Source organism: Vipera ursinii, assembly GCF_947247035.1.
Source record: "Vipera ursinii genome assembly, chromosome: 2".
NCBI lineage: Eukaryota > Metazoa > Chordata > Lepidosauria > Squamata > Viperidae > Vipera > Vipera ursinii.
The window spans coordinates 119,649,923-119,677,676 of record NC_139513.1 but is presented as its reverse complement, the minus strand read 5'-3'; the positions used below and the strand labels follow the sequence as shown (position 1 = coordinate 119,677,676).

The window sequence follows — 27,754 nt, the reverse complement described above, 5'->3', positions numbered from 1 at the left end:
AATCTTATTTCCATTCACATACAGAATATAAGTATACTGACAATATACTGTCAGTTTACAAAGTACTAGATATGGGATAAAACAATATCAACCATAATTACATTTTTAATTGTAGATAAATACAATTAATTCGTTTTAAGCAACATACATTATTATAGAACCAGCACAGGCAACCTATAACCTTCCAGATGCTCTTATGAATTATCTATTCTTTATTTATAGGACCATTTTAATTTTTCATTTTGTTGTGATAAATCTGATCAATCAGTGTAATGTAAGATATATAATGAATAGTTCTTTATCCCATCTAATTAAAATTTTAAACCCTTGCCATTTCTGCAGTGTTTTTCGATTAAATGTGACTTTAGCAACAGGTGAATTAAATAGTGGAACATCTGGGCAATGTTTGTGAGAAAGAGATGAGGTTTTCCACTATACCAATTTAATTTGTAACATTAAAATTCTTATTCGGATAAAACAATTCTATCCAGCCAAACCATAACCCTATGCTCATAGATCCCAACAACATTCAACAAAAGAATGTTACATGCCTGCTTCATTCATCCTCTACCACTAATATTTGAGTACAATAGAAAATAATTTGATTTTTTAAAATAATGAGATAATCATCATGGAGAAGAGTACTAATCAGTTTGTGATGTCCCGTATTGGCTTCAAATAATTATGCATGCCCTTCTGCTGTTTCACGAAATACCTTGGTAGCTGTTATGAATTTGTACTTTGGTTGTTCCACAAATATAATAAATAAGAAGCTAACAGAGAGCTTACTAGTTGATGTGATGGTAGTTGTTATGTTCTATCTATATCAGGAATTATTGTTCGACTAGATTTGACTGGTGTGCCGTGTTCATATTTATGATGAAAGAACCTGGAAATGGTACTCATGCTCTCATCATCATCATAAGATACTGCAATATCTTCTGCCTGGGACTATCTCTGAAAACTGAAATTACTGCAAAATCCAGCTAGCTATGTACCTGGCAGTCAAGAACTGCTTCAAACATATCACATCAATAATGTAAATGCTGCACTGGTTGCCAATAGATTTCCAAATGCAGTTCATTTGACCTTTGAAATCTTCTACAGTTTGGCTCATAGGTGCATTCAGAATTGATTTCTCTAGGCGGAATCCATTGCAGCCAACGTACTCATTTCAACAGCAAAAATTATTTATCTCCACCACGAAAGATGAGATAACTAGAGGCTCACAGGCAACATTTCTTAGTTACAGACTGACAAAAACATTAGCATTGTTCTGTAAAGCAATAAACATGGAATCAAGGGTCCTTTGGTACTTAAGCTACCTATGTTGATAGTATCCAACGTGTTTTATCTTTTTAAATACTGTATGACAATGTTTCTTACTTTTTTCTCATTTGGATTTATTAATTATTGGCTTCTTACTATGTATTTATTTATTTATTATTTAAACTTGTATACCACCCTATTCCCGTAGGACTCAGGGCGGTTTACAGAGAAAAATTAAAAATACATAACATACAAAGTTAAAATCGATTAAAACTAAGATTAAATTAAGTCCCTGAATTTAAACTAAAACCCCATTAATAAATAATTAAAACCCCTCAGTCTGGGCCAGACAGCTCAAAAAACCAAGTTTTCAAGTCCCTGAGAAATGAGCGAAGGTCGGGGGCAGTCCTAAGCTCCGTGGGAAGTTGGTTCCAAAGGGCCGGCGCGCCCACAGAGAACGCCCTTCCCCTGGGAATAACCCGCCGGCATTCCTTGACCGGCGGTACCCTAAGAAGGCCCTCCCTGTGGGAGCGCACAGGACGATGGGAAGTTGATGCCGGCAGCAGGTGTTCCCTTAGATCAGACATGTCAAACACAAGGCCCGGGGGCCGGATCCGGCCCGCAAAGTGGTTTCATGCGGCCCGCGAAGCCATCCTGGAAACAGTGAGGGAACGGCCCCCTCTGCCTTGGCCCTGGCCCAGAGACCCTCCTCCTGCCAGAGACCCTCAGATCTGTCCCACTCCTGCCCAGGCACCCTTGATGCGAACGATGTAGAGCTGGCCATGCCCACCCAGTAGGCCATACGCACTCTAGCCACGCCCACCCAGTAGGCCACGCCCACCCGGCCCCCTGAGGGCAACCACAATGCTGATGCGGCCCTCAATGAAATTGAGTTTGACACCCCTGCCTTAGATAATCCAGACCCAAGCCATTTAGAGCTTTATAGGTCATTACCAGCACCTTGAATGTATTGTTCTAATTACATTATAAACCACAGTAAGTGTACAATTCATCAGTATAGAATAGAAATTCAGTAAATAAATATCTACAATATTTCCATGATCCTAGATAATAGTTATCCTAGATAACAGCACTATTGCCTAGGTTTACTTATCAAATAAACTACAATTGTTTTACATTATATATAACTTGCTAAGAATAATACTGATTTATACATAATGGCCAAAAGTAGTTTACAAACAATAGTGGCTGGCTCCAAACAAATACTATGGTTTAGCATTATATGTGAACAATTAATTTCTCCAACTCCAATAAAGATTAAATAGGATGAGATTAAGTATGATGATCAGCTTTCCTTAACCTAATGATCTGGAGAAATACACTAAAGAAAGCTTGACTGTGATAATTAACTTAAAGAATACAGTTTAAATTACTAAAGATGCTAAAGAACTAAGAAAGAATATCAAAAGTCTTGCTTAGATGTTAGAAAATGGTTTAATCCTAAAAATGTATGCTTTAGAAACAAACCAAACAAAATATCTATTTAAGGGAAAAATACATCAATGTCCATGAAACAAAATATCTGTCTGAGATCTCAAATAAATGCATAATTTAAACTCAATGCATATGCCAGGACTTACTTTCAAAAAACACGGATGGACCGTGGTAGTATACAAATAACATGGTATTACATGCTTATTGGAAAATGTTTTGACTCATGCCTGAACTATAGGGACAAAGTAAGAATTGTAAAGAATTTGATACGTAAAGTATAACCATATGATTAAATGCCATCAAGTCATTGTTTACTCTGCAACCACATAGATTTTTCTGTGAATAACCATATGAGTAATCAAATACTGTCATGACATGTTACAACAAAGATGAAATATTGTTGTGGCAGAAATTTGTCAAGGTATGGCTAACTTATATTATCAGCAAGTCTTGTGATACTTTTGTTATGGCAAAATACTTGATAGATCAGAATACAGTATTAGAGTTATCTACTTTAACAACTCAAGTTTATCAAATTAAACTATTGCTTTAGGATCAACAATCCCTCTTGTTTTTATTGTAACATACATAATTTGTAGACGTGAGATAATTTTGAGGGCGCTGTCTCTGTGTTGGAATACCAATGTATTATCCAAAGAAAAGATAATACCTAGCCTGTTTTTTTTAATAAATTGGACTGGTCCTTAATAATCCCTAACGAATTTGCAATAATTTTAGTATGACAGCCTATCCATCATCATTTAACATAACCACCTACGGTACATTGCACTCTTAATTCACACTCAGTAGGAAACCTTACAGCATCTAGCGACATTTACTTCCAAATTAATAATGCTAACATCGAGAAATGGAAATAATTGGGGTGGGGTGGGGTGGGAAGATGCAATTAAACGATCCGTAGCTGACGAAACAGCAACCCTGCTTACATTTTCTCGAGAGCAATCCATGGACCGATTGCTTCTAACTACTACTCCTATAAATCCCTGCGCTATTACAATATCCGGGACAGCAAGCGCAGAGCCCCTCTGTACTTGTAGTTTCAAGGGCCGGAAGCCTAGTAGAAGAAAAGGGGGATTTCCCGCCATCACCGGGACTACAAGCCCCAGCATGCTTTGGGTAACCCGGGGCGGTAATGGCGGCGGCAGCGCCTGCGCATTGCGGTCTCCGTGCGGACCGCGCAGAGTGAATAATAAAGCTCTCCTCCTCGGTGGTAGCGGGCGGCGGAGGAGGGAGCAGAGGGCAGGAGCATGTCGAAGGGCCCGGTAGGGACCGGGCCTCCTGCGACCGGGCCGGTGGCGCCGGCCAGCGCCCTCCAAGCGCAGCCCGAGAAGCCGCAGCACTACACGTACGTAGCGAGAACACCCGCAGCCGCTTCTTACTGCTGCTGCTCCCGCCGCTCCCGCCGCCGCCGCACCCCGGCGCCCGCCCGCGCGCCACACACGCCTGACGTCAGCGGGCAGCGTGCGGCACGCGCGCACGGAAACAAACGGCCCGCCCGGAACCGGCTGAAACCGGTTGTGGTCGGCCTGGGCCGGAGGAATTTCGGCTGTGGGAGGGGGCGGGGAAGGAGCGGACACCCCATCGCGCTTTTGGTGCTGGCGGGCGCGCGCGGGCGCGCGCACCTAACCGCCCCATAAACACAAACACACCCCACAGGCAGAGGCGCGCAGTGCCCATGATGCGTTGCGATGCGTTCGCCCTACGGGTCCTCTGCTCCTCCGTTGGTCTTTGGGTGGCGGGGGGGGGGGTGTCCGTCTCGTTTCTGCCCCTTGAGAATCCCCTTCTTTTTCGCCGTCACCCTCTTTTTTTTCCCCCTCTCTAATTGGCTAATCCACTGCCTCACGTTAGCCAAAGGGGACGCTTTTATGGCCGAACGGTTAACAAAAGTCATTTTTGTAAAATGAAATTCTCGGCTAGTCAGAAAGTTCATGATCCCGAGGGTCCTGGTGGGGAAAATTGGGATGTCTGTCACCAATCTTAATAACGGGTCTTTTCTGTACTAATGGTCTGTCTCGTGGAATCAAGAGCATCCTAAGTGAAACACTATACAAAAGTACTGTGACTTTTTCCTCGCCATTTTCTCTTGCTGATGGTTGTCATTAGAGGGGGTGGTGTTTCTGGCCAAGCCTACAAATTAAAACTTAAAGTATAAATGGAACTGCACTGAGGTGGGTTTTGTCTTTTGTTTTTTTTTTTTGGTTTGAATCCACTGGAACGGTAGTTCCTTAAGGAATTCTGAATCCCATGGCATATCATGAGGAATAATTCAGCTTGTTAAAATAGATGGTCTTTGCAAAGTAACAAGCATAAATAAATACTGTTCATAGAAAATATTTTAATAGCAACAATATAAAGAGTTTCATTGAGTATTAGAATAAGTTGTCTCTTATATTTATAGGTTGCCCTCTTCTGTTCAGAATTCCTAATAATTTCGTATATCTGAGAGCAGTTGCTGTAGCAGGTACAGGTATTTTAGATCTGTTGGTAAATACTGTGCTACTTTGGGACCTTGTAAATACATTATTAGTGACAATAATTACTGTAGTAATTAGAATAATAATTGGAATAATTAATAATAATTAATAATTAAAATAATTACTGTACTAGCAACACCTATTCCTACATCTATTTTATTGTATCAGGCAAAACTTGTTTTGCAAGGAATTGATCATATATAACCTGTTCCACATTAATCTGAGGAATTCATTACTATGTGATGGCCACTGATTCAGATGGCTTTGAAAGGAGTAAATAAATTTATGAGGGACGTTCAAAAGCTATTTATAATGTTATCTCCATGAGGGCACCATGCCACCAAATAACAGCTGGATGTGATGGAAAAAGAATATGAAGAACTCCATGTCATAATTGTGAGCATCCTAAAGGCTTCTGGTTGGAGGCTGTGAGAAGCAGAAAGTAGACTAAAATGGGTCTTAGCCTAATTGTGCAGGGTTATTCAGGTCAGTTGTGCTGCTAATGTCTCAAACCTAGTAAAAGCATAATAGAAAACTTAAATACATGCAATACTGTGTGTGTAACAGGATGATGCAATAATTACTTAGTTTCAGGCTGTATAAATGATTGAGATTGTCCTTAATTGCAAAACAGGAAGTCTTTCTATAATTAATCTCATGTACCTGCTGTACATAATCACAATTTTGAATTGTTAATAGAGATCATGCATGTGATTATCAGACAGCATGCAAATTGGATTTATAATAAAAGTAAATATTGTGTTAGCAGGTTTTTTTCCTGGTTCCCATCACTTTCCTTTGTATTCTCAAAATGTATTGGGATATTGGGAGAATTACACAGAGATGACACTGGTATATATGAGGAGCTATAAAAAAGAAAAACTCTCCTTGCTTTCACTAATTAAAATATCAATGAAAAAATCTGATTGAATTTCACTCAGTTTATTTCACAAAAATACCATAAACAGTGAAGTAAATATGTTTAAGAAAACAAAAAAGAATAGCCATGAGCTGGTAACAATCTGGTTCACAGCAATGAATATTTATTTTATTTTTAATGTGTTTATGCTGGATTCTGTTGTTGTTGTTAGTTGCGAAGTCGTGTCCGACCCATCGCGACCCTATGGACAATGTTCCTCCAGGCCTTCCTGTCCTCTACCATCTTCTGGAGTCCATCTAAGCTCACGCCTACTGCTTCAGTGACTCCATCCAGCCACCTCATTCTCTGTCGTCCCCTTCTTCTATTGCCCTCAATCTTTCCCAGCATTAGGCTCTTCTCCAGTGAGTCCTTCCTTCTCATTAGGTGGCCAAAGTATTTGAGTTTTAGCTTCAGGATCTGGCCTTCTAAAGAGCAGTCAGGGTTGATCTCCTCTAGGACTGACCGGTTTGATCGCCTTGCAGTCCAAGGAACTCGCAGGAGTCTTCTCCAGCACCATAGTTCAAAGGCCTCAATGCTTTGGCGCTCAGCCTTTCTTATGGTCCAGCTTTCACTGCCATACATTGCAACTGGGAAGACCATAGCCTTGACTATACACACTTTTGTTGACAGGGTGATGTCTCTGCTGGATTCTGTTACTGTTATTTAATGTACTGTTTGCAAATGTACAAATTAAAACTGAACTTTTTGTTAAAATTAGCTTTGACAAATTGTGTGATGTTGTAAGGAGCTCATAGCACTAAATCCAATTATGTGGATCTTCTAGTGGAATAACATGTGTATCATAATGGGTTCTTATTCATCCCAGTGTCTTCCAGAAGAGTTCTAGAAATTTGGGAGAAAATCTATAGCAAATGTTGGAAGTATATAAGGAACTTCAGGATTAAGAGCAGGAGGGTGGGAGACTAATATATAACCAATTGGACACATGTATGGAAAGTGTGTAATTAATAGTTTTAGGTAGCTTTTTCAGATATTTATATACATATGGATCACACTTTCAAATGCAACAGATTCTGGCTTTGATGCAGCAGATGTATTTGCTTTCACAAATGTAACAATTTATATTTTGCTTGTGTTTTTGCAAACACAGGATGTGTCTTCTGTCCCTTCCATACCATACCAATGTAGTGTTGCTGCAATTTTTCCCTTATGCTTCTGTCCAAATGCTGCTGAGGCATATTATTATAGGCATAAAATATGTCCGTGTGTGTGGGATACTTGTTTTGACAGTGTTTCTTATAGGAATATTTATGAATTATTACATACAGCATTACAGTGTGAATGATACCAATCTTAAATAAGAAATTCAGTTAATGTACCAAATTTGTGCGTGTAGCTGTGTGCTGATTCCTGGTGACTGCCTGACCTAGTCCCTTCAGGGTTTTTTAGAAAGGGTTTTTGTTTTTTTGAAAATGGTTTTGAATTGCCTGCTTCCTAGGATGAGAGAGAGTGGCTGGTCACCCAGCTGTTTTTGTGATACTTGGATTCACAGTCTTCAAGTTTATAGCCTGGTGCCTTAATCAAATTACGGAACTGGCTGTCATATGCCATTTACTTAAGACTATTACTGATTTCTAATTTTTGTTATTCTCTATATTTTTAAAGTAGAAACTTTCAGTTGTGAAATAATTATGAATATGCAAGATGCATACTATTGAGGGAAGAATGTCCTTATAAAGAAAAACTTCAAAACTTGTTTTCCTCAAGCCAGATACAAGATAATAGCTAGCTAGCCTGATATCTACATACCTAATGCAGTATTTTGATTAAGATTATATTTAAAGTTGAGTGCAAATATGCTGATCTACAGCTTCAGTATAATTTGCATTTAACTGTCAGGCTGTTGCATATTTCGTTAAGGCTTTCAGAGGTGAAAATTGAAAGGATTTTAGATTTCAAAATAAGAAAATGTGTGGAATTGTTTTATTTGTAGTTTACTGTATTTAAAAACAAGATAATGTAAGTAGAATGCTGCCCATAGCTACTATCCTCCTTGGACTGATTTTAACTAGACAAAAAAAAAAGGACTTTTCTTTTTTTAAGAATTTTAATACTGTATTGAAATAGTGAGAATGGGGGGGGAACAGTCATGAAGGATCTAGTAATGCTGAAACTGTGTATACATGTAATTTAAATATGTAGACAGTGGTGTTTCTTGTACGAAAAATACTTCTGAGCTATGAACCTTTAAGTCATAAATTTAAACTTACAGTGCATAAGTCCACTAAGTCAAGATTCAGACTCCTTTTTTATGTGTAGTTGGCTTTTTTTCTTTCTGACTTTAGGCAAATCGTATCTTATTTGTAATTACAAGATAATTGTGCTATTTTGCAAAGCATACTAAATACATAAAATAATTGGAAACCAGGTTCAAACCACACTTCTAATCAAGAAGGAAGCCAATAGTGCACACAAATGAAATGCTGTAAATCACGGGTGTCAAACTCATGATGTCATGTGATGTGTTGCGACATATTGCAACTTTTTTTTCCATTGCCGGCAGTTGGGTAGGTGCGGTTTTGGCGTGATGCATCCAGCCTGTGGGCCAGCAGTTTGGTACCCCTGCTGTCAATGATTGTTAATGTAATGTCATGGGTTCTTATTTTTACCTGGACTAGACTTCTTATGATAAAACAGTGTTCCTGTTTAATGTAGATCTTACTTGTATATAAAGGTCTTTTGGTGAGTATAAAGAAAGCTCCTTTTTCATCTCAATTTTTTTTCCTGAAAGTAAGGGTAGGATATTATGAATGTTAAGTGTTTTGAAAAAGAAACCAATAATTAAACTGATTTTATTTAACATAATTTTATCTTGTTTGCTATTGAAAAAGTAGTTTTACTGTTCCAGATTGTGGAGAAAAACAGAGTACTGGAATGCACTTATGTCCTAGCCACTTGTAAATAGGGTCATAGTTCCTATTTTGAATCTGAGTTTTCTTGAATTTTAGCTGCCTATTTTCAAGAGCACCTTCACATTGCAAGTATTAGAAATAGCTTTTTTCCTCTCTTTACATAAATGTTAAGCTTCGTAGGAAATTGAATTCTGCTATAATGTCATGTGGTCTAATATACACTTCATGATTCATTAAACTATAGTTTATTAGCTAAGAAATGGTTGTGGATTGCATGTTCTTATTGTGATATACTAGTTTGTAGAGAATCAGAAACAGCTATTCCATTGTGAACTGTACTTTAAAGAGATCACAACATTTAAACCAGAAGGGTACATGCAGCTTTATGATGATCCAACAATCATGGTGTATTCTGCATAGTTGTGAAATGGAATCTGTGCATCAGTTGGCCATTGACTCATTTGTAATCCACAGAGCAGGTTTATGTAAAAAAAAGTTTGTATAAGAATAGAATAGAGATGGAAGGGACCTTGAAGGTCTTCTAGTCCACCCCCTATTCCATCTCAAGACAAGTGATTGTCTGGCCTCTTCTTAAAAATCTCCAGTGATGGAGCGCCCACAATTTCTGGAGGCAAGCTGTTCCACTGGTTGATTGTCCTCTCTGTCAGGAAGTTTCTCCTTAATTCCAGGTTGCGTCTCTCTTTGATGAGTTTCCATCCATTGTTTCTCCTCCTTCCCTCTGGTGCTCTGGTGAACAATGTCACCCCCCCTCTTCCTTGTGGCAGCCCCTGAAATACTGGAATACTGCTATCATGTCTCCCCTCTTTCTTTTTTTCTTTAGACTAGCGAAACCCAAGTCCCGCAGCCGTTCTTCATATGTTTTAGTCTCCAGGCCTTTAACCATCTTAGTTGCTCTTCTCTGAATTTTTTCCAAACTCTCAACATCTTTTTTGGGATATGGTGACCAAAATTGGCTGCAGTATTCCAGCTGTGGTCTTACTAGGGTTTTATAAAGCGGTACTAATACTTTGCATGATCTTGATTCTATGCCTCTGTTTATACAACCCAGGATTGTATTAGCTTTTTGGGTTGCTGCTGTACACTGCTGGCTCATAGTGAAGTGATCGTCCACTAGGACTCCAAGGTCCCTTTCACAGTTACTGTTTTTGAGCCAGGTCTCGCCCAATCTGCACTTGTACCTTTGATTTTTCCTGCCTAAATGTAAAACTTTGCTTTTTTCTACATTGAAACTCATTTTGTTGGATAGGGCCCATTGTTCAAGTTGGTCAAGATCTTTTTGGATCCTGAGTTTGTCTTCTGGGGTATTGCCTACTCCTGTCAGTTTGGTGTCATCTGCAAATTTGATGAGTTCTCCTTCAATTACCTCATCTGTGTCATTGATGAAGATATTGAAGAGTACTGGGCCTAAGATGGAGCCTTGTGGTACCCCACTGCTTGCTTCTGTCCATGTGGATGTGGTGCCATTGAGGATTACTCATTGAGTACGGTTTGCCAGCCAGCTACAGATCCATCTGGTGATGATGTCTATTCCACCTTTTTCTAGCTTACCAAGGAGTAGGTTGTGGTCTACTTTATCAAATGCCTTACTGAAATCTAAGTATACTACGTCCACAGCATTTTGCTGGTCTGCTAGCTTAGTCACTTTTATCAAAGAATGGAGACTGGAAAAACTTTTGATGGGATAAACTATAAATGGTAGCAAGATGAAAATGATGATATTTTCATTATGTATTTGAAGTCTATAGTTACAAAAGAGTTATAGTGGGATGAACCAAAATACTGTGCAAGAGTGCTCAGAGTTTATGTTCTTCAGAACATTTCCTCAGGCAAAATGATATATTTGATAAAATCCTTTCTGCTTTCTTTCTCCTGGGTAGGTTGTATATTTACTTATTACTCTGTGCAGTGTATAGTTCCCCAACTTTTTTTCTAAAAACAAACAAAAACCAGACAGAATAATTGTCTTTACTGTAGTAAAGTACAAATACTGTACTGAATTGTGGAGAATTTGAAAGTGGGCATGCTTATTGTGGTAGTTTGGTTGATCATAAGGAAGCTATTAATGAATTAGCCAACAAATAATTTTGTTTAATGTAGTAACAGTATTTGTTTTTGGGGTTTTTTAAATAAAATTCTTATTGTGTTAAAGATTTACTGACATGATATGTATGCTTCCTGGTGATACAGTCAAAAGAAAATTTCACTTTATATCTAAACACTTAGTAGCACAGAGATTTAACAACGTAAGCAACTAAAGATTTCACTACTACTTTAGCTAGATTTCTGCTAATGGCTTGAGTCCTACTTAGTATTTTGTGAAAAAAAGAGCTCATTCCACCAGAAAAGGCTTTCTGCAAAGAGGTGCAAGGTGTGAGGCAATGTTCATAGATTTATCTTCGCTCTGGAGCTTTCTTTGTTACTTTTTAAGACTTACGCTGTTCTAGTCAACCTTAATTTCTAGTCTTATGGAGCAGATTTTCAAGGATGCAAAGCAAGATCTTGGAATATTTTCAGGCTTTGAGTTCTTAAAAATTGTCTCTATTTAAATGTGTGAAATATCACGAGATCACCAAGTTTGGTTATATTTTTTCCTGTAAGATCTCCTGAGATCTCATACAAGAACACTGAAATTGTATGCAATTTTTTAGCCATATAAAAAGTAGATATTTTCCCCCTAATGTTAGGGGGATTCTGTAAGGGCTATTTTGATGTATTGTTGATACCCTGATAATCATTAAGGTAAAGTTATTATTTTTGGTGCATGGAGATAGGAGAAAACAAAAATGCAACCTCTCTATATAAATAGGAATGACCCATGTCTGACTTGGTATAGTACAGTACCAAGTATTGGTACACTACAAGTATCTCAAGGAAGGTAACTTGAAATGAAGGCCGGAACTACTGCCTAGTTGCAAAATAAAGCACATCAGAATTTTGGATAGCTCAGTGTAGGAAACTGAGATAATCCTCTGTACTAGCTCTATTGTTTCACCAATTGTCTAAGTTTAACTATAATCTTAAACTAGAAGAAGCAGGTGGTTACCTTAGTGTATGTTGCTTACTGTTAGGTTTGGATTAAAAGACATCCCCCCCAACAATTTCTGAAATCTGAGGTTCCTATGTTACTGGATAATCCCAGAAACTATGGAAATTTCCAAACAATGGGGATGGGAGGAGGGGATGGGCCACATCCTTAGTCTGGCAAAGATTGCATTCAAATTAAGATAAACTGAATTATTTATGAATATTGGAATGTTGCTGGGCTCCTATTTCTAGTGACTCCAAAGCCCCATGAATAAAAAGTCTACTAGCAAAACATTAGGGTCACCAAACAATGATGTTTAGGTAGGAATTATTAATTCAGCATGGTTTCCTTTCAGATTTTGACCTTAATATATTTCCCTTTATCTAGGAAATAATGAGCGCAGCTGGTCAGAGTAAATATAATATTTATATTATTATCTACAAGGGATGACAGTGACAATCTTACACATTTAGTCCCATTTCTGCACATAGGTTTAATTTTCCCATTGTACATGTAGGTCAAAATGCTTCATATGCATGGTTTTGCTGGCACTGGAATAAAATAATTATATTCAAATTACGTATTTCAAGATTACTGTCCAATAGACGTTTTCCTGCGAGATCCTTTTGTTTTAATTATCTCGATTGCATTTTAGACTGCAGGACTCAGACTTAGATTTTAGTTACCGTAAACTATTGGAATTATTTATTTATTTATTTATTTATTCGTTTTATATACCGCCCTTCTCCCGGAGGACTCAGGGCGGTGTACAGAGCAAAGTAAGTATACAATAAACCAACAATAAAACAAATAAAACCCCAGATCTACAAATAAAACCCCAAATCTATCAGGCCAGGCCGGCTTGCTGGAATAGATAGGTTTTTAAATCTCGCCGAAAGGTGCGAAGGTCGGGGGCCATCCGGATTTCGGCTGGTAAGCAGTTCCAGAGGATTGGCGCACCCACCGAGAATGCTCTCCCCCTGGGGGTCACCAGCCGGCATTCTCTGACCAGTGGCACCCTGAGGAGGCCCTCTCTGTGAGAGCGCACCGGACGGAGGGGTGTTGACGCTGGCAGTAGGTGCTCCCGTAGGTAATCCGGACCCATGCCATGTAGGGCTTTGTATGTCATCACTAGCACCTTGAATTTCACCCGGAAGGCAACTGGAAGCCAGTGCAGCTCACGAAGCAGAGGTGTAATATGGGAGTATCGGGGAGCCCCCAAAAGCGTCCGTGCAGCTGCACTCTGTACCAGCTGAAGCTTCCGAGTGATTCTCAAGGGCAGCCCCATGTAAAGAGCGTTGCAGTAGTCAAGACGAGAGGTCACAAGTGCATGGGTGATTGTATGTAAGGCATCCAGGTCCAGATAGGGTCGTAGCTGGCGCAAAGGACGAACCTGAGTGAAAGCCCCCCTAGTCACAGCTCCTATGTGATCTTCTAAGGAGAGCTGTGAATCTAGGAGGACACCCAGGTTGCGAGCCCTATCTACGGGGGGCAGTAACTCGCCCCCAATATTAAGGGATGGGATACTCTGAATATCCTGACATGCCGGTATGTACTATTCTGTAATAGTTAAGTTTTATATTAAGTCAACATTGTTTACATATTATATCTTGAGACTAAGGTAGTATTGACATTTGTTTAGTGCAATTTTGACTAATATATAGAAGCATTCTTCAATATTATGTTGAATGAATGTAGAATGAACCTTTATTGTCAAAGTACAACCATGTATACATTGACATTGGCTGAGATTGGAAGTAGAAATACATATTTCTTGTGAATTGAAATGGATCATTGTGCTAGACCCAGCAGAACTTCTCATTTAAACAACTGGCTTATAAGAGAAAGAAATACAGTGGTGTAAATTCTGCTTTTCTGCTATAAATGTATGCGGAAGTAGGAGTGAATAAAGAAGTTATTTACAAAACTGTTGTAACTGTTGAAGATGCAGCGGCACTGAAAAAAGTGACTTATGACCGTTTTTCACACTTATGAGCATTGCAGTATCATAAAAGGTCATAAAATGGGGCAAAATTCACTTAACAGTGTCTTGCTTAACGACAGACATGTTGGGCTTAATTAAGTCATGAACTACCTGTAGTAAAGGTAGTATTCATAGTCATGGTTTTGATTTCTTGTCTGGGCTACCTTGAAGGTTTGATATCAGTCTTGCAGATCCCCTCCTCTCTTTTTAGAGACAGAAGACCACACACACACACACACACACACACACACAGAGAGAGAGAGAGACACTTTGGTCTTTAGTAATCTGCCAAGCACATTGTTTAGCTGAATTCTGTTACAACATCAGCAGCAAGTGGATATACAAATTACCAATTTACATAGTGCTATGATGCAGCTAACAACAGCTAGAACCAAATTTACTCAGTATGAACTGTTTGTGGTTGGCAGAACCAGCGGAATTTCCCACAAATTGGAGCAAGATAACTTTTGTGCTAAGTTTGCTAATGGAAGGAGCAGCTAAATGAGCCATACTGATCATTGAAGGGCAACAACCTGCTGCTGGACAATTACCAAGACTTCATGCAAAAGTTCAAAAGATACAAGGGTAATTTGAAAATAAATCTCCATTTGGTTACCAGTGACAGACACTCGCAGATACAGAACTTTTATTATACACATTAGAAAACTACAACATTACATTAATTTTTGACATAATCGCCATTCAAATTGAGGCCCTTATCATAATGTCTTACAAGGTTTGAAATTACTTCTGCAAAAAAATCTCCTGCCTGGGAATGAAACTACCCTGAAACACCATCATGAAGCGCGCTGTCATCGTCAAACGGTGTGACACAAGCCACTGTTTCAGGTTCCTGAAGAAGTGGTAGTCGCTCGGCACAGAACTTGTGGTATCCCAATTTTTTTAAGTCACTGTCATACAAAATAGTCTGAGAAATTTTGGGAAAGCGAAAAGAAAGTGCAGATATCGTGAACCGACAGACTTCACGGACCTTTTTGTCAATTTCCTGCACGAGTTCATCGCTGAATATAGACGGGCAGCCACTTCTTCCCTCATTGTGCACGTCAGTACATCCATCTTTAAACATATGACATGATTGGCGTACAACATCATTCATCATGTTTGATCCATAAACATTACACAGTTCGTGATGACTCGCACTGCCGAACATTTTTTCGCACACAGGAATCGTATTGCATGCACTTCACATTTGGTGGGATTTTCTATAGCAGGATTCATTTTCAATTGACCTAGCGGCTGAGTCAGCTGCAACACAACCTTCTTCCACTCCTCACTGCCTACTGAACTGCACATGGCGCCATAGGACGGGTGTTGCTATACCCACTTGTTTCTTGTACATGCTCAAACAGAGTTTTATTTCCGAATTGCCCTCGTACTTTGAAGATCCAGTATGAAGACTCACAGCGAATTAAGAAAGGACAGAGGAGAATGAGTTTATTCGTTTTAGATTTTAAATTATTTGCCAGAGATGTGGGATGCAACGACATGGGATGGAAAGCTCTTTCTCTCTGAGAGACCAGTTTAGAGAAGGGCTTGCTGAAGACCTGAGAAATGAACTGATGGGCAAGACACCTCAGATAATTTGGAAGACTTGGTTCAATATTGTGTAATGATAGCAAGCTGGAACATTTGAAACAGGGAAGAAACCATAAGGATCTTGGTTTATTCTGAAAATCCCTCGCAGGAGTTGCATGTCGAAACATCCTACAAAGGCTCTGTGAGAACAAGCTTTTTGCCAAGTTGGTGTGCATTTGACCTGCCTCAATTAGAATATTTGGGGTATAGGATCTCAACTGAAAGCATAGAAATGGATCTTGTAAAGGTACAACACATGTATAAATATAGAATAGATGTGCAGTGTTTTCTGGGCTTTGCTAATTTATACTGGAAGTTCATTCCTAATTTTGCTGACTATATAAAACCACTATCTCAACTTTTTAAAAGGGGTTGGGAATTCTTGTAAACTATTCGAGAACAGAAGGCATTTCAAGAGTTAAAAGAACTTTTTGTTTCACAGCTTCTTCTAAGGTAGGGGTCCTCAACCCCCAGTCTGTGGACTGGTACCAGGCCACGACATGCCAGCAACCGGTCCACACAAAACAAGCAAAGCCCCATCCATGGTATGCAGGCAGCACACAAAACCAAGCACTCTCCAGTCCATGGAAAAACCTTTCTTCACAGAACTGGTCCCTGGTGCCCAAAAGGTTGGGGACCTCTGTTATAAGGCACCCAGATCTTATTCATCCATTCATAGTTCAGACTGTCACTTCAGATGTGATAATAGGAGCAGATACACTTCAAAGAGAGGAAAAAAGTGGGGTGGGGGTCAAATCTACTGCCGGGTGCCTTTTCTGTGGGATTCTTCTCCCAGCAGAAATGAACCATGATATTTTCAACAAGGAATTGGTTGCAGTGAAAACTGATTTCCCACAATGGAGATGGCTTCTGGAAATATAGACTTCAAATAGAAGTCTATATCAAATAGACTTTTGATCTCTTAAGACAGATTAGAGCAGGGGTGTCAAACTCAATTTCATTGAGGGCCGCATCAGCATTGCAGTTGTCCTCAGGGGGCCAGGTGGGCATGGCCTGGGTGGGCGTGGCCTACTGGGTGGGCGTGGCTAGAGTGCATATGGCCTACTGGGTGGGCATGGCCAGCTCTACATCGTTTGCATCAAGGGTGCCTATGGGTGCCTGGGCAGGAGTGGGACAGGTCTGAGGGTCTCTGGCAGAAGGAGGGTCTCTGGACCAGGGCCAAGGCAGTGGGGGCCGTTCCCTCACTGTTTCCAGGATGGCTTTGCGGGCCGCATGAAACCACTTCGCGGGCCGGATCTGGCCCCCGGGCCTTGTGTTTGACATGTCTGAATTAGAGCATAGCAGCAGCAGGTTCTATATGTTAGGGCTTGAATGGACAACCTTGACAGTTTTTCATCTTTTACTGCATGGGAAGGGCAGCTGTTACACAACGGTTGTTTGTACACTCCCCTTCCTCTAAGACAACAAGTACTACAACACTGTCACAACAACAAAACAGCAGGACAATGGGAGGGAGGTGTTTAAAACTCCATCAAGTCCTTAGGGGCTTCTTGTGTCTAAGGGTAATAGCAGATGTTAAGCATTGTGTTTCTTCTTGTCATATCTGCTGTAGAGCAAAACCAATCCCTAGAAAGCCATCTGGCATGCTGCAACTTTGAAAGATTCTGTCATGGCCCTGGAACAACAGATCACTAGATTTTATTACCAACTTACCCCAATGCAGGTACTGACCAACAATTTGGTAGTTATGAAAGTGACCTATTTCATTCCTTTCAAGAGCCTTCAACCAACCCAGGAAATAGTTTAGCTTGTTTTGAACCATAGGTTTAGGTATAGAGGACTGGTCAATCACATCATTTTGGACAGAGGAAGTCAGTTGACATCCAAATTTTGGAAGGACCTTTTCCACATTAAATATTAACCTTTATTTGCCATACATGCATTAAATGGAGAAACTGAGAAAATTACCCCATTGTTGCAGCAATATTTTAAGATGCTACATTTCCTATCAACAACACAACTGGATTGAAATTCTATCCCTTGCAGAATTTGCTTACAACAGTACATTTTTTCCAGTATGTCCCCATTTAAGACAACTTTCCGTTCCCCTCTACCACTCATAAATGCAATTCCCCACATCTTGGATTTCTGCATAACAGGCAAGTGGTCCAATGCCTCTTAAAGGAGCAACTAGAAATAGCATGACTGTCCACTAAAATGTAGCAGATGCACACAGATAAGAGGGGGCTAAAATTGCAGAAGGATTTGGTGTAACTTTCTACAGGTTTTTTTTTTTACATCTGCAAGAGCTCCCAAAAATTGATTCAAAGTTTACTGGCCCCTTCCCAGAGATTAAACAAATTAAAGCCTGTGGCTTTCCACTTGCAATTGCCAGGATCAGCGAAAATTCATCTGGTATTCCACTGGTCTTTGCTGATGAGAGAGGCATTGCCCTGCACTTTGCATACGTAGTAGCTCTCGTCTTACGACACAATTCGGATCAGAACTTCAGTTTCTACTCAAGGCAGTTAATTGAGTTGCATCCTATTTTATGGCCCTTTTTGCTATGGTTAGGTGAATCACTGCAATTAGGAAGTGAATCATGTGGTCATTAAGTGAATCCAGCTACCCCCCATTAACTTTGCTTGTCAGAAACTGGCTGAGAAGTTCGCAAAAAGCCAATACATGATTCCAGGACAATGAAATTATCATAAATACAGGCCAGTTGCCAAGTGCCTGAATTTTAAACACATGACCATGGGGATGCTGCAACAAATGACCAGTTGTTAGTTACTTTTTCCAGTGTAACTTAGAATGTTCATTAAATAAATGCTTATAAGTTGAAGACTACCTGTAGTGTCTTTCTCCTTGGAACCATGCTACATATACCATTGTTATACAGGGTTCTCCTGATGGTGAATTAGTGCTGACATATTACACTGGGATTCTTGAGACCTGCTGGAGTATTGCATGTCAGGCTGTTTGTGTGAGCTTGGTTGGTCAGTCATTCTAAAAAGGGTACCAATGGTGTTGAATTTTCTCCATTTGTACATAATCTAACTGATGGTGGAGTGATAGAGTTCAAACTCTTTAGAAATAGTTTTCTAATATTTTCTAGCCTGATACTGTTACCTGCCAACTTTACTGGCTCCATCCTGCTGCCTACTCCCTGACTTGGCCCAGCAAGTTCTCAGTGGCAGATGAGCTCCACTACTCAGCCGTGATCAGGGCTTGTATCCTGAGGCTGTGCCCTCACTCAATTCCTTTATCCCGGGCCAGTGGTAAGAAGAAATTACAGTAAAAGTTAGCTGGGGAAGGCAGTAGTAGGTAGTGGCAGAGATTAAGGGGAAGTTAGGTGAATGGGGGGAGTTGAAGTGCACACTGTAGTTATAAATACAGGCAGATGCCTGTATTTTGATCATGTAACTGTGTGGATGCTACAATAGCCATATCTTTGCAGACTGATCAACTTCAAACAGTTACTGAATGAAAGGTTATTAAGTGAGGACTACCTGTGGCTTCCTTTTGGCTTCCTTTAATAGGAAGCTCTTGTTAAAATAGTGACTTGCTTTCTTAGTGGTTACTTAAGCAAGAAGAGTAGGGGAACTCTCAGTTCCATCTATCAGGAAAAGCTTTTGTGGCTTTAATTTATAGACAAGTACTACTAAGACCTGGCCCTTTTTTCCTCTCTAAGATAATTGTCACATGAGCCAGAAAAAGAAAAAAGAGTTTTATCTGGTTTTCTGAGCAAATCCCCATCATCCTAAGGAGAGATTTTGAAATAAGTGAAATGTGCATCACAATGTTTATTTAACTGAATCTTAAACATAAACAACTCTTAACTATAAAGGGATAAAGAGCTTTTTAAAATCACATATTATGTTTGGCAGTGCTGGGAAGCAAGTCTCTAGGTCCTCTGTTCAGTGGATAAAAGATTGTGTTATCCTGGGGTATTTTGCCAATGGTTACAGGTACCTTATAGTTAACGCTGTTAGAAAAGTAGTTCCCAAGTGCTTGCCAGCAAGTTGTTTTTTTTTAGAAGAAATTTGCTGAGCATCAACTTGCTATGAAATGTCTACCTTCATTAAACATTGTGAAACTGATAGACTCGTTTTGTGAATGCAGAACTGAAGAAAATTATGTGCTGTCTGCAAAAATTACTTCTCTGTCAATAAGGCAATTTGCTTTATCTTACACATAAAGTAGTTCTGTGTACATATATGTGCCTGCCTCACATTGTAGAGGAAAGTAAAGTTTTAGACTAAAGGCATATAATGAATTAAGTTGAAGGCTGTTGTTTACTCCTTTCTTATTCTTCATGAAAGCAGTTCACCAGGATTATCTGTCAGTAACCTCTGCTTTGAGTTCTTGTAAATATATGCTAATGATATCAGTGATACTATTCAGCGATCATATATTCTACTGGCCTTGTTTTTGATTGCTTTAGATTTTTCCAAACTCAGATTCTTCTCCATTAACTCTTGCTTCTGCATTATGGGTCTGAAATAGTTAAGCTTTAGCTTCGTTATTACTCCTTTCAGTGACTGGTCTGGTTTTACTTCACCTAATATTGAATGATTTGTACTTGCCATCCAAAGTAGTCTCAAAAATTCTCTTCGGTACCACTATTATAAGACATTGTTTCTTCTTCATTCAGTCTTTCTGATAATTGAGGTGATTACAAACATATGTTGTAATTGTGAAGACTTTGATTCGGACTTGGATGTTAGTTAAACAGCAGTTGGTTTTGTGTTTCAGAACTACAAAGAGATTGTTTCAATGAGAGTGAAAACAATGGTTTTTTCAATTGCAATTCAAATGTGAGTTATTTACTTAACTGTATGTATCTTTAGAATAACATTAAGAAGATGCATAATTAAATGGAATTCTGTGAGAAGAAAATGCAGTTCATTATACTGTATGTGTGTATGTGTAGATGGATAGATAGATAGATAGATAGATAGATAGATAGATAGATAGATAGATAGATAGATAGATCGATCGATCGATCGATCTTTGGTCATTCGGGTTTTTTCTCCACGTAGAATTGGAGGTATCAGGGCACACTTCTCCCAGAAGAACGAAGCTGAAGCCACCAGCCTGAGGATGACGGATGAGATTTCGTCGAAACGTTGCCCTGATACCTCCAATTCTACGTGGGGAAAAACCCGAATGACCAAAGATCTACATACAAGCACCCACGAAAACCTCAGAAAACATTATATATATATATATATATATATACACACACATACACACATACATACACATGCATATAGTTTTATTTTTATTTTTCACATTTCTGAACAGCCTATCTCCCTCATTTTAGCACATGTTATGTTCTGCATTTAATATGTTTATTTCTAGTTTTCTGATAGAATTGCATTACCGCCTGCTCTTTTTTTATTATAGCTGTTTTTCTAGTAATTAGCAGACCAGGGTATCAAAACATTTTTTCTATTCCCAGTTGCAGTATTACTAATATTGCTACTACCGTATTAAGAAGGTTAAGAGGGTAAACTATCAACCACTGATGTGGGTTTTCCCAAAACAATTTGCACTAAAACATTTTCATTAAATGCAATTAATGTGCTAAATTTCCAGGAGATTTTCTAGTGTGAATTGAATGTTTTTCTGTCATGAATTACAATAACTTAAAAATATATTCTTCATGCTGCTTCTTTTATTGTCCTGTTTTGTTGTTGTTGTTGGATCATCCTTTCAGAGATATTTCTTTATCCGAAGCAGTACATTGGAAGCTCTGTCATTGTTGAAGGCATTGACAGAGTTTCTAATGTACTACCTTCATTGGAAAAACTGGGATAGATTCAGAGATGTATCTACCTTGAAAATAGCCCATGTTGAACAGTGAAACATCAGCACAGGAATCATTTTATTTTGTTTTGCTTTACAGGTAGTCCTTGGCTTATGCCCACAATTGAGCCCAAAATTTATATTGCTAAGCGAGGCAGTTGTTGACTTGCATCTTATTTTATGATCTTTTTTGCCACAGTTGTTAATCGAATCACTGGAGAAGTTAAATGCAATGGTCATAAGTCTGAAAATTGTCATCAATCACTTTTTTCAGTGCTATTGTAACTTTGAATGGTCAGTAAAATGAATGGTTGTAAGTCGAAGATTACCTCTATGTGATAAACTGCTCCATGATCATATTTATATTATAAAATGTTTTATAAAAATTTGCCAAATGTCAGTTGCACAACAGTCATGATTCCCAGATTTTGAATGCATTGCTACATTTGATGAATCAAAAGTTCAAAAAGTGTTGCCCTATGGTTCACTGTTTCACCCATTTAGTAGAATATAAATGTATATACCTCCCAATGACTGAACAGCTTTAGAACTTTATGTGTACTTTATATGCTACTTTAAGTCTTTGATGTTTAAACATTTTTATTTTTATTACTCATGCTATCCTTTGAAAGCACTTGCCACTTAAAGGTTGCTGCTCCTGGATGCCGAACCTGAAAATGTTTTGCATGAATGGACAGAAACTTGCTTTACTAAGAAGAACATTAACTTTAAATATATATTTTTTTTATTTTGAGTAATGCACATGTGTTTTAGTATTGTATCTATGAGTTGTTCCTCATTATTGTTTTGAAGCTCTGAATTATGTCCTGGTACTGAAAATATGTTTTGGGGCTTATCTTGAGATCTCTATATACTTCTATTTTTCAACCGGACTTGCTTACAAAACACTTCCCTGAAAGCTACATAGATACCTAAACCATAGGATAAAATTGTTGTAGATATTAAATTAAAGTAAAATACAATTTTTTTTCATTGCCACATTTTTAATATTGTTTCTTGTCTCCTAAATTGGTAAAATTATTCGATATATTTTATACTTTGTTGTTTGTAAATATATACTTACTGGGCATATTCTACTAAGTAGCTGAAGACTATCCACTTCTTAAAATTGTAAATGTTAAAGTCATAATTTTAAATAATCAAATCCAAGATTAAGACAGGCAATTTATTAATCCAGTCAAAAAATACATCATTTGAACTATGTGTTCTTAGGGCAAATACTTCTGAGATGCTTGAAAGAAAAGTATTACACTTCATGTTACTGAGGTAGCAGCGAGCTCTGTATTACTAAGAGTTTCTGTTAAATACCAGCTCTTCCCTTCAGTTAGTTATTACTAGGTATTTCAGTTTCCTGAATTTTTTTCTCTTGAAATCTGAACCAACAAAGTAGGGAGGAGATAAAAATTCAGAACTATGGCCAAATGAGGAACACCACATGAAGTGTCTCTGTCAGGATCCTGACTTGTCTTTGCTTTTGTTTTTTGAAGAGCAACCACTGAAAGCTGTGAGTGAAGCTGTGGTAGAGGTAAGAGAAGGCTGCTTAAAACATCACTTTTCAAATGTCTTTTTGCTGGGGGAGATACAGGTATTCTGGTGAATTTTTCATTGCAAAACTTGTCAGGTAATTGTTACATGAGTCTGTCATATAATTTTCCATACCAATCTTGTAGTATTGTATTATGATCGAAGCAAATTCTTCTGTTTTCTGGAGATAACTAATATTCAGAATACCATTTGGTATTGCTTGAAATAATCATAGGGGTATTTTTCCCTCTTTTGTTCCTGCACCAATAAAAAAGTAAATGCAGGTGTAATGTTAACAGAGGCGTTTCAATATTAACTTGAAATTAGGGCAGGATGGCTAGAATGTCAGGTTACTTAAAAGATGGATAGTGTTATATTTTAAGAATTTATTTTAAAATAATAACAGCTCCCTGGCTAAACAGATGAATAATGCCTTTGTTTGTTTGTTTTGAATAATGCCCACATTTATTTATTTCTTTGTTTATTAAATGGAATTCTTCCCAGAATTGCAAGAGGGTCTGACATTCAGTAAGAGGCATGTTCTTTTGATGGTGGCCTAGTAGTTTGGAATTTGCTTCTCAGAAGAGGCATTATTAGTACAAATCTCGCTTGTTTAGTGACTGTTGAAGCGTTAGAGAACCCTGCTAAGCCGAATTTTTATTATAGATCATTTTTGCTATTTAAGTCATTGTTATGAAAGTCATTGAGTACCAATAAGGTCAAATTCCAATATTCTAAGTCAGGCATGTCAAACACAAGGCCCGGGGGCCAGATGCGGCCCGCGAAGTGGTTTCATGTGGCCCGCGAAGCCATCCTGGAAACAGTGAGGGAACGGCCCCCGCTGCCTTGGTCCTGGCCCAGAGAACCTCCTTCTGCCAGAGACCCCCAGATCTGTCCCACTCCTGCCCAGGCCCCCATAGGCACCCTCGATGCGAACGATGTAGAGCTGGCCACGCCCACCCAGTAGGCCATACGCACTCTAGCCATGCCCACCCAGTAGGCCACGCCCACCCAGGCCATACCCACCCGGCCCCCTGAGGGCAACTGCAATGCTGATGCGGCCCTCAATGAAATTGAGTTTGACACCCCTGTTCTAAGTCACTGGTTCTCAACCTGTGGTCCATCGTCACAGGGGGTCTGCAAAGGCTTGAAGAAATGTTATAATTTAAATCTTCAGTTAAGTCTTGGGAGTCGTTGGCCATAGTTTGTGGCCACAAAAGGTATTTAAAAGGGGTTCACGGTGAAGAAAAGGTTGAGTACATAATGTGAAACTGTAGTGATCTTTTTCAGCTGGGACCAACAAAGTATTTGCAGACTAATTAGAAGCCTGTGGGTATGAACACAAAAACATTCTTCACATGTTCATGAGCAGAGAGAAGTAGTATCTTCAAAACTGAAATTAATATATTTTTTATTTTAATTCCATTTATTTTATTTTATTCCATTTATATCCCGCCCTTCTCCGAAGACTATATACCTACTTGAATGGTAGCTACTAAACCATTAATAGTCTTCCACAATTTTGTCTCATGATCTTTAAAGCCATCACTCTGTCTTGTACAAAATTCAGTAGTTGAAGGAGCATGATGCAGTGCTCCCTTTATTGTGATCTAAAACTACTATTGTATTTAACCGTATGCACCAGATTCTAGGAAAAGAAAAGAAAATGCATATATAATTTTATTTAACATATAATTCCTTTTCTTTTAAAGCATCCCTCAGTGTTATAACCTTTTGTAATATAAGAGCCCTTTGATTATCTTTATTCATTTTTGCATCTTTTTGAACTCTACAATACCAATAAAAAATATACAGAACTGAATGCAGTAGTTCAAATATGGTTTTACCAAAAATTTTCTAAGTTGTTATATTAACAGTTCTAATTTTAACATCAACTTTATGCTGTATCTGTATTTTCTCAAACTATCTAGTAGATTGAAAAGATCCTTTAAGATATAAAAGAATTATTTTCTATCACTTTTATAGTTACCACCCTAAAAACAGTTGCTCTCAAGTGACAAACATCTATCTTGGATTTTATATTAAAACACTTCTAAAATGAAATGTAGGTAATTACATTACCTTAATTGCCACCTTAAACTGAAATGTTACATGCTAAATATTATAATAATTGTTCTTACGATGATATGTCAAGGAAACATTGGTGAAGTACATTTCTTAAATTGGTAAATAAAGATAACATTGAAATACATTTGAAATAAAGCTTAAGATAGAATTTAAAAAAAAACATCAGTTGGAAGATTGTAGCTGACCCATGTTCTTTGTATGTAGTTTTATATAGAATTTTTGTTAGCTAAGAATTTGCTCTCTTGATTCTGATTTGCATCACTGGAAGTGGTCTCATTCCAGTGGAATTCAGATAAAAGGCCATCTGTGTCTAAAATTAGGGTTACATACAGAGTGAGATTCTGTGGACAGAAAGGGAGAAGTATCTAAGAGGATAAGTGACTGCCAATCCTTTGAAATATAGAACATAAAATTCTGAGTTCTCTAAAATTTAAGGCATTGACCTTTGGGGTAGAAAGACCAGGAATTAGGCAAACATAAAGCAAACGTAGAGAAAAATAGAACTATGATTTTAGTATTGCTGGCTAGCTGCAAAAACATATCACTAACCTACATATTTCTACCACTTCAGTACAATCTTCATTCTAGCGTTCCTCAGGTCTGCTTTGTGGATCAACAAATGCCATTTCACAAGATCAGGTGTAGCAACCAGGTTCAACTGGATAATTTTCATGTCCCAGTTAATTTGTCCTGCCAGCTTTGTTTTGGTTTTCCATATAGGCATTTGCTATTAGCGTTAAACTGGTAGGCAGTGTGGGCTATGGTGTGGGATGCTGCTTTTAGAACTTGGCCATAGCACTATAGTCTTCTGGTCCTTCCACAACATTTCTATAGGGTTTGGACTTTTTCAAAACATTAACTTTCTTTTGCTTTAATCATTCTTTGGTCATGTGACGTGTGCTTTGGATGATTGCTTTGTTGCTTGACCTCTTTTCTCTTGAGCTTCAGCTCTTTGAACAGATACCCTGATATATTCCTGTAGAATTTGTTGATACAATTCTGAATTCATTGTTCCAACAATAATGGCAACCTGTCCTGGTACAGAGGCAGCAAAGCAGGACAAACCATGGTATTGCCACCCCCATGTTTCACAGATGGGATAAAGTTTTTTTTAGTAAGAATGCATATGTATGAATTCATTCAAACCAAAAAGTTCTGTTTTGGTTTCATCCATCCATAGAACATTCTTCCAATAGCTTTCTGACATCATGTGATGTTTCATGAACTGTAGGCAGGCAACAGTGGTCTGTTTTTGGAAAGTAGTGACTTTCTCCTGCAATCCTCCTAGGCAATAAGTTGTTAATTCAGTTTTCTCATGATGGTGGTGTCATGAACACCGACATTCGCCACTAAGGCCTTTAGTTCTTTAGACATTACTCTGAGGTTCTTTGAGACTTCCCAGAACATTATAGAACTTGCTCTTGATGTGATTTTGATTGGTTGACCATTCCTGAGAAAGATAATAATGGTATTGAATTGCCTCCATTTATATGCAACTGCTCGACAGGGTTGATGTGGTTCAAAATCTTTGGAAATAATTTTGTAATCTTGTCCAGCCTGGTAAGCATCAACAATTGTCTTTTGTCTTCATATAAATTTTATTAAAATTTTAAAGGTTATGCAAAAAGTAACTCAAATACAGAATAAAGAGAACTAAGAGAAGAAAGGATAAATGTGCAGAAAGAAATGATAAAAAGAAATAAAAGAATCTTCTCATTTCCTTTGCAGCAAATAGATGTATGATTACAAAGTTATCTCTTATTCAATGATTACAAAAAAGCTCACTTTTTTCTATTATACATTTTTTCTATATATCAAAACCACAATTCATAAATGCATTTTTTTGTTTCATAATTAAGAAGTTAATTTAGCCATCTCTGCAAGTTCCATAATTTTTACCAACCATTCTTCCTTGTGGGTAATGTTAAAACTTTCCATTATGAGATTATGATAATCATGGTGCAGTTGTCATATTTAAAACTATATTCCATGACTTCTAGTTCTACTCTGTGAGTCCCCAAAGAAAAACCTCAATTGTACCTTTCAGTTGTAGTTTAGTTTTTTAAAAAATTTTGAATTAATATATTTTTAGTCCATAATTTAAGGACAACTATCTTTCAAGGATCCTCAGAAACCTCCGTTGTAGAAGCTATGACAAACTATCGCATAGCTGTGTTGTGAAGATCAGACTTTGGTAGTGAATACCCAGAACTCTGTTCTTTAAATAAGGCAGGACTTCCCACATTCCTGATTATAATCTCATTGGTTGAAGCCCCTGACTTTAATTTTCCCTTCAAATGAACTGATAAGCTTTGAATTTACATACTTTTCCACACACAGATATGTAACTTTGGATCATTTTCCTCCAGCCAATAAATGAACAAGTATAATATTTTTGACTCACTTGTTTAATTGGGTTCTCTTTATCTAGTTATTCTAGAATGGAATATTTGTATTATTTCAACTTTTGTCTTACCTAGTCATTTGTTGGTTTGGGTTTCCACAAAATTAAGTTGTGAAGCTTTGAATGGTTCAGATAGCTATTTAAAAAGGCCTTTTCTTTGGGAATAAAATAATGGCTTGTAATCAGTGCTAGGCAAGATGATTTTTTAATACAAAAAGGGAGGTGGAAGAATTAGCATTCAGTTACTTAGATGAAGATGCCAATTTGCTTTGGGTGCTTAGTTCACAGATGTTTACTTAGGTGGA

General features: G+C 38.2%; 1 protein-coding gene across 3 annotated transcripts in view; it reads left to right on the top strand.

Annotated features, from left to right (window-relative positions):
- The first annotated feature begins 3,668 nt into the window (after window positions 1-3,668).
- The window catches only part of UNK (unk zinc finger), a 90,191-nt gene continuing 66,105 nt past the window's right edge, over window positions 3,669-27,754 (top strand). For all 3 annotated transcript variants that reach the window (XM_083353914.1, XM_083353913.1, XM_083353912.1), the window contains exon 1: window positions 3,669-4,090. In XM_083353914.1, coding sequence (XP_083210040.1) covers window positions 3,993-4,090 — 98 coding nt within the window. In that variant the 5' untranslated portion in view covers window positions 3,669-3,992. The remainder of the gene's footprint in view (window positions 4,091-27,754) is intronic.